The following is a 17,457-nucleotide window of genomic DNA, read 5'->3' on the forward strand; positions in this document are numbered from 1 at the left end:
CGGCTGGGATTACAGGTGTGAACCACCACGCCTAACCCTGAAAGAGCTAGTTCTGTTAAGGGGCCATGTGAGGGTCCAAACCCTTCTGTTGCGTGAAGACTTTCTGCTGGAGGGACAGGGCTGTTGAGATAAGATTTTTCAAATGGCCAACATCCCTGAAGGGCAGTGATAGAAAATTTTCCCTGACACGGAAGTACAGAAACCCAGCACTTTGTAGAAGCTGGAGGAACAGCAAGTCACTGGCAACTGTAACAGTCATGTCACCATGCTGGAGACTGTCAGTCCAGTCACCACCTTGAACCACAATCTAGCTCTTGTTGCCCTAAATCACATCTGAATACCACCCATATTCTCAAACTTAATACAAAACAGACCTGAAGTTCTTCTCTCCTCAGAATTTGGTTATGACTGAAATGTAATAAGCAGGAAGTTAGAATTCTGGTTGCAAAGAATTCATGTTGAAAGCAGAAACTGTCTTACTCATTTTTAATACACTTGTGCCTAGAACAATGCCTCGTTGGATGATTAGTGAGTGAATTAATGACAGGCCTTAAAAGAGAAAAGGAAATTTTACAAGACTATAGTAGTTGAAGAACTACATTGAAGAAATTAAGGAAGCAAATCCAATAACTGAATTAACACTCCATGACTCATCTAGCTATTGATCAAAGAGAGAATTTATTCACAGAGATTTTCAAATACAAACAAAATAGCACTTTTAAATTTTTTACAAAATGAATATAGAAATAAATGTGGTACAGCACAGTACAATAATGGACAAAAGAAAACACGATCCAATGACTGGAAAATGTCTCTCATTATTCTCATATCTTCGGCTGAATTCTCTCCTACAGTGGACAGAAAGGTGCCCCTTTTCTTCATACGAATATCACAGCAGAAACTACTCAGAAATAATGCATATTGTTGAATAACATGGAAATACAAAGGCTTAACTCTAAAGGTCTGCATAAACACTGAAAATATGTTGAGGAACTACATCAGAGTTTATGCAGGATATACAAAATACTGATAGTTTGGCTTATTGGTCCATTTATTGGGTTTAATATATGCTTTATAAAGTGATAATACTGTATTTTAAATGTATATTAAAAAGAAAACAGAGGAGAAATGCACCACTAAACCTCCCGTAAAGTCTGTGCGATGATCCACGTTTGTGCATGGGTGTGTGTGGGGATGCGTATGTCTGTATGTGCTTGTGTGCTTTCGGGAGTGCCGTGACCTACAGGGAACATTTTTGGGGGTACCCTGCTTCCCAACATAACACTGTTTCTACTAGCCCTTTTGATTTTCTGAGTCTTCACCTAAAACAAAACAAAACAAAACAAAAAACTAAAACCCAAACCCTTGTTTGCATATATAGATTTGGGGTGTGGGTGTGTGTGTGTGTGTGTGTGTGTGTGTGTGTGTGTGTGTTGTATATTAACAATACTTTGTGGAATAGAACCACCCATGCCCTGCAATATTTTTAGGCTTTGGTCCATTTTTCTCCATCATTCTACACTCTCCTTTTTTTTCCCCCCACAAATCTCCTACAATCCTTCCTTCCTATATCATGTTCCTGATTTTATCGGGTTTCATTTTATTAGCATTGTATTGGATTAGAACTACTATTCCACCTTTTGAAGGTAGGTGGATGTTTTGACCTCTCCAAGCCCCTTCAGTCCGTCTTCTCCTCTGTCTGCTCTTGGTGGCTCCATCTCAGTATGGGTAGTGCTTCTGTTTCTTGCCTGAAAAGCAAGCCAGCCATGTGCACAGCAGCATGGCGGCAGTGGCACCTGCTCCCGTGCAGTAGTAGGCCCAGCCGATTTCACACTTCCCTAGGGACAAAGGAAAGGGAAAGAAAGACACAGATGAGGATGATTTTGCAGCAGGCTTTCTTACTGCTTCCAGTGTGTGGGTTCTGAAACACCCATTAGGAATATGGTATCCTCGCTTAAATGGAATCATAACATGCTGAAAGTTATCTGGACAGTGAAGAAAGCAAGAATGGCTGGGTGCATTTCAGAAGGATCTCAATGTCTACCTCTCACACTGGCGAAGAGAAGTCTAGTCCCCTCCACCAATATCCACACCCCGGTCAAAAAAAGAGAAGAATAGCAGCAACCAGGATATGAGATGAAGGAGTTAATTCTAACTTACATCACCCAAGATCACCTGCATAACAAAGTACTTTAGGGAAAAAATCTAAATGTTGATGCAATCTTTCTGCAAAAGGGCCACTTTGAGGAGGGAACTCATTTGAAGGATAATGGCTAATGCTAAGGTGAATACTGCTATTTATGTGGAATCCTCAAGTGACTTACTCTCTACTGTCTGAATCAGAAAACAAAAATTCCCAGATTCTTCTGGGATCAACACTCACCTTGAAGATAAAGTGTCATTTAAATGAAAATATAATGACAAGTGTCCAAATGAGTCCTGATTTCTCAGAGTTGGATTAGTCTTAATAGTCATAACATACCCAAAATATTAAAAATATAATAAGTAGATTTATTTATCTATATTGTCTTTGTCAATTATTTTATCAACATTATAAGGTGGAGTACTAGCTTAACATGGTTGACAAAAATGCTTCTCAGCATTTAAAGAAGTTGGTGACTTACTCATAGTCATACGCTTATAATTTGGAATAAAGTGAGCCAAGACTCAAACCCGGGTTCCAGATCCCAAGAACAGGTTGGCGTCCCCAGATACCCTATTTGGGTTAATGGAATGGGTTTTTGCATTCATTAGCTTTTTCTTTCTTAATGACATCCAAGTTACTCTTTTTGTGTGCACAGTAAAGAAGGCCTCTATATCTTATACTGGACACTGTACTTTCTGCTTCAATTCTAATTCATTTTTCATCCTGTCTTACCATCTTATCAGGCGATGCTCTAACAGCAACCATGTTCCTCTTTTTGGTTCTTGTTTTGCATTGCATTAGATACAAACATAAACAGCAAGACATTTGGTTTTCACAGTCACTGAACATAAAAGCCACAGACTGAAAATCACGGGGCCAGGCACAGTGGCTCATGCCTGTAATCCCAGAACTTTGAGAGGCCAAGGTGGGTGGATTACCTGAGGTCAGGAGTTCAAAACCAGCCTGACCAACATGACGAAATCCTATCTCTACTAAAAATAACAAAATTTAGCCAGGCGAGGTGGTGGGCACCTGTAATCCCAACTACTCAGGAGGCTGAGGCAGGAGAATCACTTGAACCCAGGAGGCGGAGGTCACAGTGAGCCGAGATTGCACCAGTGCACTCCAGCCTGGGCGACAGAGCGAGACTCCGTCTCAAAAAAGAAAAACACAAAAAGAAACAAAAGAAAATCACATCCCTTTTTTTCCACAAGCAGTCTGCAGGAAAACAGCCTGTTGCTTGGCAAGAGTGACACCATCTTGAAGCGAAACCTCAATGAAGACGAGCGTTTGACTCCTGCATACCGAGGTGTTCCCATAGCGTAGATAACCCCCCATAAAGAAACAATGCCTATGGCATAGACAACCTTCCATAAAGATGTTTATCTCATCTCCCTAGAGGTCACAAGTTTCAGCAAGAAAGTATGAGATGTGACCAGCTGCACGTATCTGTACCCTAAAAGCTTGCTGTGTAAAGGCTGCTTTCTGGAGGGCGGGTGCAAAGATCCGCCATCTTTCAGCTGCCTGAGACATGGCTTCTGTTCGTAAGTCCCTATTAAATGTTTTTTTTCTGAGAAACTGGACTTGTCAGCCTCTTTCCTCACCTCTTTTCTCAGCCTCTCAGCCTATGGGGCTGGGTTTGCATAGACCTGCTCATCGCGGAACACAGCCACTTTTACCTTGTTCATTCGTGAAAAATTAATAACTTCCCTGCTGAAAATTACCAAGACTGTTAGGTATAACGTGCAGTTAAACTTTAGATCTTCACTGGACATTTACTGAAGTAGTTAGCATGTGCCCCATGCACGGATAAAAAGGCAAGGCAAGACAGAGCTAAGGGAGTTACTGGCTTGTGGTCACCATGAGTCAAAAGCAGCAAAATTTGATCAAGAGCCTCCACATCCTGAAAGTTCTTAGGCCATTACCTAAGCACACAGACATCAAGCTATGTTGTTCAGTCCTCAACCTAGGTGTCATCCTTGATTTCTCCCTTTCCACATCCAATGAATAATTAAAAAATAGCAAATGTGTTTTGATTACCATTTTCTCAAAATTGTCATGAAGCTTTACATGAAGTAAACATTAATGCTTTAATTCTCATAGGAACACAATGTGGCAAGTACATGAGTATCATTCTCATCTTTCAGAAGGGAAGACAGAGGCCAAGGAAAGTTTAATAACCTGCTCCAGGACTTCTCCTTAATAAGTAGCAAGTCCTCTGCCACTCTCGCCCATATCTATCCTGTATCCTTTCCCTTCTCAAATGCCCGCATCATCCCCCAGGCAGTCTGGTCTGCTGTCATTGCTTTCTTGTCTCTCTGATTCTTCTTATATCATCACCAACAGCAAGGTAGGCAGCTGTCTTTTAAAAAATCAATCAGATCAAGCCACGCTCTTACTTAAAACCCTGTAATGACCCAGCATTTTGGGAGGCCAAGGCAGGTGGATCACTTGAGGTCAGGAGTTCAAGACCAGCCTGGCCAACATCGTGAAACCCCATCTCTACCAAAAATACAAAAATTAGCCAGGCGAATTTGATCAAGAGCCTCCACATCTTAAAAGCTCTTAGGCCATTACATAAGCACACAGACATCAAGCACACAGAGTAAATTAGTGCAAGTGGCTCACACATAAGAATCAGTTGAACCCGGGAGGCGGAGGTTGCAGTGAGCCAAGATTGCGCCACTGCACTCCAGCCTGGTTGGCAGAATAAAACTCTGGCTCGAGAAAAAAAAAAAAAAAAAAAAGGAAAAAAAAAGTCCCTTTAATGAATTCTCAAAAATCAATGTCCTTCCTATAGCCTATGAGGGCTTAAATGTCTGCTGACCTCTCACACCTCATGACCGCTCTCTCCTGTGTCTTATCTCTGGCCACAGTGATCACTTTTTCTGGAGCACATCAGCCTTGTTGCTGACATTAGAGCTTCACACTTACGATTCCTTCCACCCAGAAATTCTACTTCTAGATCATGGAAATGCCAGGCCTATGGCAAGCACCTAATAAATAATTTGTTGAATGAAAGGCAAGGTAAAAGAAAAGCAGAAAGGAAGCAAAGCAGGCAGGCAGCTCATACCTGACAAACAGTAAATCTAGTATTTTATTTCAAGAGTAACTCTTGTCCTGTTTTGGCACTGAAATTTTGGAGAGAACTTCCCAAACCAAGTGTGTATTTCTAGTCTCATAGCGAGTGTGTTAAATTTAACAGGGTAACAGATTCTGAAAGATCGCCTCTCCACCTCTGGGTAGGTCTCACTGGCACAATGACCTCCATTAATACTGATAGAATACGCATTTTTCACGGGTAACCGGGTCCCCCTTCACAGGTCAGATTTGCTGACAACCATGAACTAACGTGGTTGTGAGTCTTGGGAATAATCTCCAATTTGAATTATTCTTTAGCTGGATTAAATACACCTAGGAGGGTGAATTAATAGGTAGAGAAGAGATGACCAATAGTTTAGAACATTTCAAAGAGTCGGCAAAATTTGTGGTCCATCTATTTAGCACTGGACTCATAACACAGAACACAATCAATTGTTCATTATTAATAATGTATTGCCCTATACATAGTTCCATAACCTCACATGAAAAGTAGAGTATATAATTCTTTATTATTTGGCACTTAAGAAAAAGTTGCTGAGGCTAATTATTTGAAAACGGTGTATGTGACAGTAGACACATCTATTAAACAAAGATGGAAAAAGAAGCTAGTAATGGATTGGCTATCAGAAGGTAATGAGAGAGATTATAATATTGGTTTTGCTTTTGTTTTTGGCAGAGAAGTCAATAAAATAGCAGAAGTTTAAGCTTCAGCATCTCGTAAGTGGCAGGGGAGCTACAGCCGATGCTGTAGATTCTCCAGCCAGTTCCTCTGTGTCCCTTTGCTGGTTCTGGACTCTCAGTCTCCAGCTTCCTGTTTGTTCATAACAGCTTATATTTGCAACGCTCTTCAGAGGACCCATGAGTGACTGGCATTACTCTGTCCCAGCTCTTTGACAGCTGAAGTGCCCCCTGGTGTGACCCACTGCCAGCGATGGACTTGTACTGGAGCGTGCACACCTGGCTTTCTTCCCTCCAGGTGGCACAAAGTCTGCAGTGTAATGATAATGAATGTTCCCAGCACTGTGAGTTCAGGCTGAGGCTGAACCCTCATATGACAAACCGCACCCTGCTGGGTGTTGACTCCTTCCCTACCTTGCTTTTCCACTTCCCCACTGGTTTTTCCTTGGCACATTTCCTCAATCACTTGAACACAAATCCTCATCTCAGGATCCACTCTGGGGAACCAGATCGAAGACAGGAGTGAACGAACAAAGACTCTCTTGCTTTTCTTTATCAAGGGATCTGTCAGTTTCTACCATTGTCAGAAACGAAACCGCCCCACCCACCTGCCCAAGCCCTGCTGTCACCTGAAAGAGACAGAGCACAGCTTTCGGCACCAGCTGGTTCCGGCTCTCACCACACTACCCTCTTCCTCGAGCAAATCCAAGTCCTTGTCTTGCTCATGTGTAACTGTAATTTCTAGTCATTGTTATCTGGATCCATTCTTGTTTATGTCATAAAACAGGTAGTTAACGTATCAGGCTAAATATCTATCAGATGAAAACTGGCAGGAAATTAAGTAAAGATCTTTAAGGAGTGTACCATAATAGCAGAAAATGTTTGAGGATATAAGAAAATACGGCCATCAATCAGACACATATGCAAGTTTGTGTGTGATTTACAAAATTTGGAGTTAAAATTCAACAGCCGGTTAAGGTCCAAAATGAGCTATTAATGTTCAATGTGATTTACAAGAAAAAGAGTCCTTCATTTAAGACATGAAGGCTTTTTCATTTACTAAGCAATTTTAAAAATAATTATTAAATCAAAAAGTGGTTTAATATGAATTTGTTCTAATGTTATAAATTATACTGAGATATAGCCAACCAACCAAACTAGCCTCAAAAAATATACAAAAGTACATATGCATACATGTCTTTTGAGGAAAAATGGTCAAGATCAGTCTAGCTAGAGAAAGGTGTATCAATAGAATTTAAGCAAATCTGAAAAAATACTGTCATTCAACCCTGATTCTTGATTTTCTTCTTCCCTTTTTCCCTTTCCTCGTTCCCTCTCTCAATTTATTCATTGATTCAACAAACATTCAGTGAGTGCCAGCTCCAACTATGAATGAATCACTGGGTACTGGGAGCTTGTTGGGAATAATATAGATATAATTCCTGCTATCAAGGAGCTTACTGTCTAGTCAAGGAAATAAGCATTAAGCAATACTGAGACATTTACATACTGATAATTGTGATACGTGCTTTGAAGAAAAAATCCAGGATGCGAAGGCAGCATATTGCAAGTGATCTATGTAGTGTGGTCAGGTCGGTGAAAGAGAAGCTTAAATTAGAAGTGAGATCTAAGCCAAGACCTGCAGATGTTCAGGAGTGAGCCAAGCGTGAATGTGGGGGGCCAGGGAACAGTATGCTCGGAGTGAGGGGATGGGAAATGTAATGGAGAAACGCAGACAGATTTGGGTCTTGCTAAAGTATTGCTCAAGTAAGAGACGGATCCCATTTTGGGTGTAAAGCAAGGGATGGGTTGAGGTATGACCACCTCCAGAGTTCAAGAGCTTGAAGCCTGAAAATTCCCTCTTTGAAACTGTCATTTGTATTGTTGGATAGGAACAGTCACAAATAAATCTTAAGCTCCTGCTACCTGTTTTGGTATGTTATAGAAGCTGGAGATGCAGCAGGGAACAATACAGAGTCTTTGGTCTCATGAAGCTTACTTTCCAGTTCACATCACTCACATCAGCTGTATTATTCTGAAGCATTCCTTGTATATTACACACATGTTTTGTAGAACTTCAGTATAATGAAATAAACCAGATACAACAGAATTTTTTTTTTCATAAAACTATAAACATGAAAGCAAAACATCCAGAATTCTGTGAGAGATTAAGGGTTTACCAGGCACGGGCTCGTCACCTTGAACTTCTCCAAAAGAAAAGCAAAAATAGATTTTTCTCTCTGAGCACGATCCTATTGTTAAAACCTACGTGCTCAATAACAAGAAATTAGCACCATGTTTTACAGTCATAGAAAAAAAGTGTTTCTGCATACTTTTCATGAGTAGTAATGAAACTAAATAAAACCAGGAAATACAGGACCATTCTTCCATGGCCTCTCTCTGCCCATGTCATGGCAATAAATGCTTGTTATTATAATGCAAACAGAAAGCATTTTTCCAGAGGGCAAGTTTTGTCTGTGATCCTTTCAGGAAATTAGAGAAGCAAATCTGTTTAAACTTTCCCTTTTGCTCTCCGTAATGCTCCATCAAACAGGACTCCAAGCTTGCTTGGTTGGCAAATTGCTGCTTTCAACAATGGGGAATACTATTCTTGACAGATAAAATAGAGGTTAATGGGACAGACAGCAGCATACCATAGCCACCTGCCAAGTTGATAGAAAAAGACTGTGGCGGAATTCCAGGGCAGCCCCAGAGTAGAGATAGGGGTGGGGAGGGTTGTTGATTTCTTAGGGTGGCTCAAATTAGTTTTTAGTATAGCTTTTGGAAGTGATGGAGACAGAAAGAGAGGTACAAAGAATCCAGTCTTATTCCATGTAACAATGGCATTCCGGTGATCTTTTCATCTTTTAAGGACACTGGAGTTTAACCTCTGCCTTTTCATTAATGAGTTCAATTAACATTTTGGAGCCTACCGAGTGTGACTGTCTGCTTGTTTCAATGTTCTATTCGGGCACTCAGTACGATGACCAGATCACAGTAACTGATACACATTTGTGGCATGAATGGATATCAGATATTATACTTGTGCTAAGAATAGAGATACAAAATTAATAGTCCTATAACAGCTGCATATATAGATGGCGAGTGAAAGGTTACAAGTTATGAAGGGGTCTCTCCTTTAATAATTTTTGTCTTGGATCGTTGATCTGTTTATACTTTCCAACATTATTCTCACTTTGAAGATGCAGAAACTGAAGGATAAGTAACTTACCCAGTATCTCAAATAAATAACAAAGCTTGAACTTGGAACTTGGGTCAAACTGATTCCAGAGTTTTTTCCTGTGCTCAGATAATGTATAAAAAAGATCTTAATCAAATGCATTTTTCTCACTTGTTAAATAGTACTTGTCTTGGCATGTCTATGCCCAAGAAAAAAATAAAACATATTTTACCTTACCCCTTCAATTTGCCAGTCTTCTTAGAAGACTACATGCTGTTAAAGTGAACTAAATACGGCCCGAGAATAACTCTGTACTTCTATATTTGAATCCTTGTGGATGAACTGTAACCTAGCTTAATAGGCAGACAAGAATGAAACCTAACTTAGGGGTGTGCACCTGTAATAACTGCTGAGTCTTGGCCAATCCCAGCAGCCATAGTTCAACCACTCATACACTGCTGAATGTTCAAACTGTATTGAAATAAAGCAAACACCAAACTGTAGCCAATCCAGTTGTTTCTGTACCCCACTTCTGATTGTTGTACGTCACGTTCCTTTTTTGTCTATAAATTTGTGCCGACCATGAGGCACCCCTGTAGTCTCTCTGAATCTGTTGTGATTCGGGGGGCTGACTCATTTGTGAATTGTTCATTGCTCAATTAAACTCCTTTAAATTCAATTCAGCCAGAGTTTTTCTTTGAACAATGCCCATGTTCAATGAGCATGGTTTCAATTACTAAAGGTCTGCACCCTGCAAAGACTTGACAGCCCCGATTCCTGAGCCAATGAAACCACACTTGGCACCTTTGGCAGTGCATCTTCAAGGATGTGGGAATGTGATGTCTAATATAAGTTTGCTTGAGGAACAGATAACTGATGCTCCCTGCAGGAGAAACTGGCTCTAGAAATGGTCCCAAACTGAGTGCTTTTGACCCTACCTTGATTCTGTCTGAGCCTTAGCTGATGAAGGGCTTCAACTCCTGGGTACACTTTAGTTCCCCTCCAGAGCTGCTGTCTGCCTGTGAACCCTCAGAAGTTTGGCTGGTGCCACCATATCATCCTAACTTTCACCCAGAGACTCCATAGTAGCGCCCTCCACTGTTCACTGTATTGCTCTGGAAAGCGCAGCACAGGACACTAACTCAGGCAGTTCCTGCCCTCTGACTGCATGCCATTTATCACAAAACCTCCATGTTTATAGTGCCTTTCCTTGAACTTGAGCTCCATGGGATCCCCATTTACTTCTCTTTCCCTACAAGGTCACTGCTGAGCACCCAGAATGCCTTGTAGCCATAGTGCCTGAGTCAGGATATGATAAGCTGACTGACTTCATTTATCCAGGCAGAATATCTTTTATCTGTGATATTTTAAAAATGTTAACATGTTAATATTTAAATATAGAGTTTGGGTAAAAAAGAAGTAGGCATATTAGATTGTATCCTTGTTGCTTGTATCCTTGTGTGTATATAGAGAGAGATATATATATTTTTTAGACAGAGTCTCGCTCTGTCTCCCAGACTGGAGTGCAATGGCGCTCACTGCAACCTCTGCCTCCTCCTGTGTTCAAGGTATTCTCCTGCCTCAGCCTCCTAAGTAGCTGGGATTACAGGTGTGCACCACCATGCCCAGCTAATTTTTGTATTTTTAGTAGAGACAGGGTTTCACCATGTTGGCCTGGCTGGTCTCAAACTCCTGACCTCAGATGATCCACCTGCCTCGGCCTCTCAAAGTGCTGAGATTACAGGCATGAGCCACCATGCCTGGTCCTAAAAAAAACTTTTAATGAGACAAGCATTAAAAATGATGTGTCATGTGCCTGTAAAGAGAAGACCACCCAAACTTGGTTGGTGGGCAGAAAACGCAGAAGTAAAACGGCTGAGAGAAGAATGTTTGTGGGGTGTGGCTCTTTTTAAAAGCTCCTTTACAGCTGGGCGCGGTGGCTCACGCCTGTAATCCCAGCACTTTGGGAGACTGAGGCGAGTGGATCACGAGGTCAGGAGATCAAGAACATCCTGGCTAACACGGTGAAACCCAGTCTCTACTTAAAAAAAAAAAAAAAGCCAGGCGTGGTGGCACGTGCCTGTAGTCCCAGCTACTTGGGAGGCTGAGGCAGGAGAATCTCTTGAACCCGGGAGGCGGAGGTTGCAGTGAGCCGAGATTGTGCCACTGAACTCCAGCCTGGGCAACAGAGCGAGACTCCATCTCAACAAACAAACAAACAAACAAAACCCCTTTGCTTGTTTCTTTATGTCTGTTTATTACAGGAAGTATAAACTTGTATTAATTGTCAGGGCTGTCCTGTACACAACTCTAAGGCGTCTATTTATTTTGCATTCTATAGGCTTCCTAATGGATGTGCCCTGGGGGTGCGGTGCTGCACACATGCATATAATGGGAATAGCGCTCCCTGCATAGTATTCCCCCAAAGAATAGGTGATGAGAAGGTGTGTGTAATGGTAGAATCTCCCAGATCCCATGCATTGAGTCTATTTTCAAAATATCCCAGGAGGCCATCTTGATGCCTCCTAAGTCACCACAGCAGCACTGCAGTAGGTGGCACCAGTATTTCCCCTCAAGGACTGCAGCTCTCCACTGCTGCTGTGAATGCACTGAAATACGAAAGAAGTGTGCCACTGAGTGACAGCCTATCTGCCAGCCCTTACATTTATGCACCATCCACTGGATTGCAGCCTGAATTACACCACCAAACAAAAATTCTTTCACCACACATCACTGGTGAAGAGCAGGAATCTAGCCACAAATAAAGATTCTACACAGAACCTTGGGCCTCTGAAAGCACCCAGAAATGAAGCCAATTGACTATGTATGACATACACCCCATTCAAACCCTCAGAAAAATAAAGAATATAAAAACAAAAAGCCCCACCCAAGCAACAGCAATTTCAGAAAGATAAAAGAACACCAGCCCTCTTGGATGAAAAATAATCAGGCAAGAACTCTGGCAATTCAGAAAATCAGAGGGTCTCCTTACTTCCAAATGATTATACTAGCTGTCCAGCAATGGTTGCTAACCAGATTGAAATGGCTCAAATAACAGACACAGAATTCAGAATATGGATGGGAAAGAAGTTCAACAAGATTCAGCAGAAAGTTAAAATCCAACCCAAGGAAACCAGTAAAATAATCCAAGAGATGAAAGAAGACATGGCCATTTTAAGAAAGAACCAAACTGAACTTGTGAAATTGAAAAATTTACTACACGAATTTCATAACACAGTTGCAAGCATTAATAACAGAATAGACTAAGCCAAAGAAAGAATCTCAGAGCTCAAAGACCAGTCTGATGAATCAACTCATTCAGGCAAATATAAAGAAAAATGAATGAAAAAGAATGAATAAAACCATTGAGAAATAGGGGACTATGTAAAGAGGTCAAACCTATGACTCACTGGCATTCCTGAGAAAGAAAGAGAGAGAGTAACCAATTTGGAAAACATAGTTGAGGATACAGTCTATGAAAATTTCCACAATCTCACTAGGGAGGTCGACATTCAAATTCAAGTAGTTCTAAGAACTCCAGCAAGGTGCCATACTAGATGCATACTGATCAGACTCTCCAAGGTTGACATGAAAGAAAAAAAATCTTAAAGGCCATTACACAGAAGGGTCAGGTCACTTACAAAGGGAGCCTCATCAGCCTAACAGTAGATCTCTTAGCAGAAAACTTACAAGCCAGGAGACGTTAGGGGCCTATTTTCAGTATCCTTAAAGAAAACAAATTTCAACCAAGAATTTCATATCCAGCCAAACTAAGCTTCAAAAGCAAAGGAGAAATAAAATCCTTCTTAGTGAAGGAAATGCTAAAGAAATTCATTACCATCAGACCAGATGTCCTTCCTCTAAACATGGAAATGAAAGAGTAGTACCTGCTACCACAAAAACACACTTAAGTACCTAGCACACATATCCTATAAAATGATCACACAATCAAGTATAAAACAACCAGCTAACAACATAATGACATGATCAAAACCTCACATATCAATATAAACCTTGAATGTAAATGGTACAAATGCCCCACTTAGAAGGCACAGAGTGGCAAGTTGGGTAAAACAAGTAAGACCCAGCCATCTGCTGTTTTCAAGAGATGCATCTCACATGTAATAACAACCATGGGCTCAAAGCAAAGGGAGGAAGAAAGATGTATTTTGCAAATGGAAAACAAAAAAGAGCAGGGGTCACTAGTCTCTCATCCAATAAAACAGACTTCAAACCAACCACAGTGAACAAGGACAAGGAAGGGCATTACATAATGATAAAGGGTTCAATTCAACAAGAAGACTTAACTATCCTAAGTATATAAACACCCAACATTAGAGCACCTGGATTCATAGAAGAAGCACTTCTAAACCTATGAAAAGATTTAGACAGCCACACAAAAATAGTGGGGGATTTCAAGATCCCACTGACAGTGTTAGGCAGATCATTAAGGCAGAAAACCAAAAAAGAAATTCTGTTTTTAAACTCCACATGACCAATGAGACCGAACAGAAACCTACAAAATACTCCGCTTAATACACATTATTTTCATCTGTGCAAGGAACATATGCTAAGACTGACCACACGTTCAGTGATAAAGCAAGTCTCAATAAATTTTTAAAAAGTAAAATCATACCAACCATATTACCTGACCACACTGAAATAAAAATAGAAATTGATACCATGAAGATCTCTCAAAACCACATAATTACAGGAAAATTAACTTACTCCTGAATAACTTTTGCATAAACAATGAAATTAAGGCAGAAAATTAAAAAATTCATTGAAATCAATGAAAACAGACACAATGTAACAAAATATCTGAGATGCAGCAAAAGAAGTGTTGAGACGACACGTTATAACATGAAATGCCTACATCAAGAAGTTAGAAAGATCTCAAATTAATAATCTAACATCATATCTGTGGGACCAGAAAAACAAGAACAAACTAACGCCAAAGCAAACAAAAGAAAACAAATAAATCACAGCAGAACTAAACAAAATTGAGATGTAAAAATTTAAACAAAAGATCAATCAAACCAAAACTTGGTTCTTTGGAAGGATAAACACGATTGATAGACTGCTAACTAGGTTAACAAAGAAAAGGGGAGAGGATACAAAAGAGCACAACCAGAATTGACAAAGGGACATTATAACCAATCCCACAGAAATAGGAAAGACCCTCACAAACTATTATGAACATCTCTGTGCACACAAAGTCAATAATCTAGAGGAAATAGGTAAATTCCTGGAAACATACAACTTCTTAAGATTAAACAAGGAAGAAATTGAACCCTGAACAGACCAATAATGAGTTCTGAAATTGAATCAGTAACTTAAAAAGCTACCAATCAGGCTGGGCATGGTGGCTTGCACCTGTAATTCCAGCAGTTTGGAAGGCCAAGGCTGACAGATCACTTGAGCTCAGAAGTTCGAGACCAGCTTGGGCAACATGGTGAAACTCCATCTCTATTAAAAAATGTAAAAAGTAGCTGGGTGTAGTTGCATGAACCTATAGTCCCAACTACTCAGGAGGCTGAGGTGAGAGGATGGCTTGAACCTGGGAGGTGGAGGTAGCAGTGAGCTGAGATGGTGCCACTGCACTCCAGCCTATTCCTATGTTGAATAGGAGTGGGCTCCCTAGGCAGAGCAACCAGGCAAGAGAAAGAAACAAACGGCATCCAAATAAGAAAAGTAGAAGTCAAACTATCTCTCTTTGCTGGTGATATGATTCTATACCTAGAAAACCCTTAAGACTCTGTCAAAAGCTTCCTGGTACTCATCAATTACTTCAGTAAAAGTTCAGGATACAAAGTCAATGCACAAAAATCAGTAGCATTTTTATACACCAATCATATTCAAATTGAGAGCCAAATCAAGAATGAAATCTCATTTATAACAGCCATAAAAAGAATAAAATACCTAGGAATACATATAACCAAGAAGTGAAAGATTCCTACAAAAAGAACTACAAAATACTGTTGAAAGAAATCATAGATGACACAAACAAATGGAAAAACATTCCATGCTCATAAATTGGAAAAATCAATATCATTAAAATAACCATGCTGCTCAAAGCAATCTACCAACTTTGTAGGTTGGTAGATACTGCTCAAAGCAACCTATCAACTATCAACATCATTGTTCACAGAATTAGAAAAAAATATTCTAAAATTCATACAGAATCAAAAAAGAGCCTGAATAACCACAGCAATCCTAAGCAAAAAGAATAAAGTTGGAGGCATCACATTACCTGACTTCAACTATATAACAAATTTGCAAAAACCAAAACAGCATGGTACTGGCACAAAAACAGACACATAGACCAATGGAACAGAATAGAGAACCCAGAAATAAAACTGCACACCTACAACCATCTTTGGCAAAGTAAACAAAAGTAAGCAATAGGGAAACGATTCCCTATTTGATAAATGGTGCTGGTATAACTGGCTATCCATATGCAGAGGAATAAAAGTGGACACCCTCCTTATACCATATGTAAAAATTTACTTGAGAGATTAAAGATTTAAATGTAAGACCTCAAACTATAAAAATTCTAGATGAAAACCTAGTGAACAGCCTTTCAACACAGCTGTGGGTAAAGAATTTATGGCTAAGTCCTCAAAAACAACTGTAATAAAAAAAAAATCAACAAGCAGGACCTAATTGAACTAAAGAGGTTTTGCATAACAAGAGAAACGATCAATGGAGTAAACAGACAACCTACAGAATGGGAGAAAATATTCACAAACTATGCATCTGACAAAGGCCTAATATCCAGAATCTATAAGAAACTTAAACAATGCAACAAGGAAAAAGCAAATAACCACATTAATAAGTAGGTAGAGGACATGAACAGATACTTCTTACAAGAAGATATACAAGCAGCCAACAAACATGTGAAAGAAAAAATGCTCATCATCACTAATCATCAGAAAATTCAAGTCAAAACCACAAGATACCATCTCACACCAGTCAGAATGACTTTTGTTAAAAAGTGAAAACATAGGCCAGGCGCAGTGGCTCACACCTGTAATCCCAGCACTTTGGGAGGCTGAGGCGGGTGGAACACAAGGTCAGAAGTTCAAGACTGGCCTGGCCAACATGGTGAAACCCTGTCTCTACTAAAAATACAAAATTAGCAGGGCAGGCGCCTGTAGTCCCAGCTACTCGGGAGGCTGAGGCAGGAGAATCACTTGAACCCCGGAGGCAGAGGTTGCAGTGAGCCAAAAGTGCACAACTGCACTCCAGCCTGGGTGACAGAGCGAGACTCTGTCTCCAAAACAAAACAAAAAACCTAAAAACATAACAGGTGTTGGCAGGACTGTGAAGAAAAGGGAAATTACACACTGTGGTGGAAATGTAAATTAGTTCAGATTTGAGAGCAAAAATCTGTGGACAGCAGTCTGGAGATTTCTCAAAGAACTAAGAGTTGAACTACCATTCAACTCAGCAATCTCACTGCTAGGTATATGCCCAAAATAAAAGAAATTGTTCCACCTAGAAGACACATGCACCTGTATGATCACTGCAGCACTATTCACAATAGTAAAGGCACGTGCCCATCCATGGTGGATTGGGTAAAGAAAATGTACAAATACACCATGGAATACTACATGGCCATAAAAAAATAACAAGATAAAGGCCATTTTCCTAAGCAAAGTAATGCAGAAACAGAAAAGCAAATACCGCATGTTCTCATTTATAAATGGGGGCAAAATACTGGGCAAACATGTACATAAAGATGGGAACAATAGATACTGGGGAATACAAGGAGGAGGAGGTAGGACAAGGGTTGAAAATCTACCTGTTGGTAGATGGGTTGGGTACTATGTTCACTTGTTGGGTGATGGATTCAATCATACTCCAAACCTCTGCATCATGCAGTATACCTCTGTAACAAACCTGCACATGTACCCCCAGAACCTAAAATAAACACTGAGAAAGAAAAAACCTGCAGCTCTGCTCTCTCATGTGACTCTAACATACAAGACTCTTTTGACCTGTTCTGTTATTTATTATCAGGTTTAGAGGACTGAATGGTAGGATTTGGACTCTCTTAATGGATGACACCTTGTCCCAAAGCACACAGTGTGCCTCAATGTATGATGTTCTAGCTTAGCGTATTGGAGCCACTTCAACAAAAAGAGAAGACAAGGCTTTTTATTTTTTATTTTTATTTATTTTTATTTTTATTTTTTTTTGAGACGGAGTCTTGCTCTGTCACCCAGGCTGGAGTGCAGTGGTGCGATCTCAACTCACTGCAAGCTCCGCCTCCCGGGTTCACGCCATTCTCCTGCCTCAGCCTCCCGAGTAGCTAGGACTACAGGCGCCCGCTAACACACCCCAC

At 40.4% G+C, this 17,457-nt stretch overlaps 1 protein-coding gene across 2 annotated transcripts in view; it reads right to left on the bottom strand.

Moving 5' to 3' along the window:
- Positions 1–659: 659 nt before the first annotated feature.
- The window catches only part of LHFPL6 (LHFPL tetraspan subfamily member 6), a 263,153-nt gene continuing 246,355 nt past the window's right edge, over positions 660–17,457 (bottom strand). For both annotated transcript variants that reach the window (XM_050766146.1, XM_050766148.1), the window contains exon 4: positions 660–1,838. In XM_050766146.1, coding sequence (XP_050622103.1) covers positions 1,720–1,838 — 119 coding nt within the window. In that variant the 3' untranslated portion in view covers positions 660–1,719. The remainder of the gene's footprint in view (positions 1,839–17,457) is intronic.

The sequence above is a fragment of the Macaca thibetana genome, chromosome 17, assembly GCF_024542745.1.
Source record: "Macaca thibetana thibetana isolate TM-01 chromosome 17, ASM2454274v1, whole genome shotgun sequence".
Taxonomy (NCBI): domain Eukaryota; kingdom Metazoa; phylum Chordata; class Mammalia; order Primates; family Cercopithecidae; genus Macaca; species Macaca thibetana.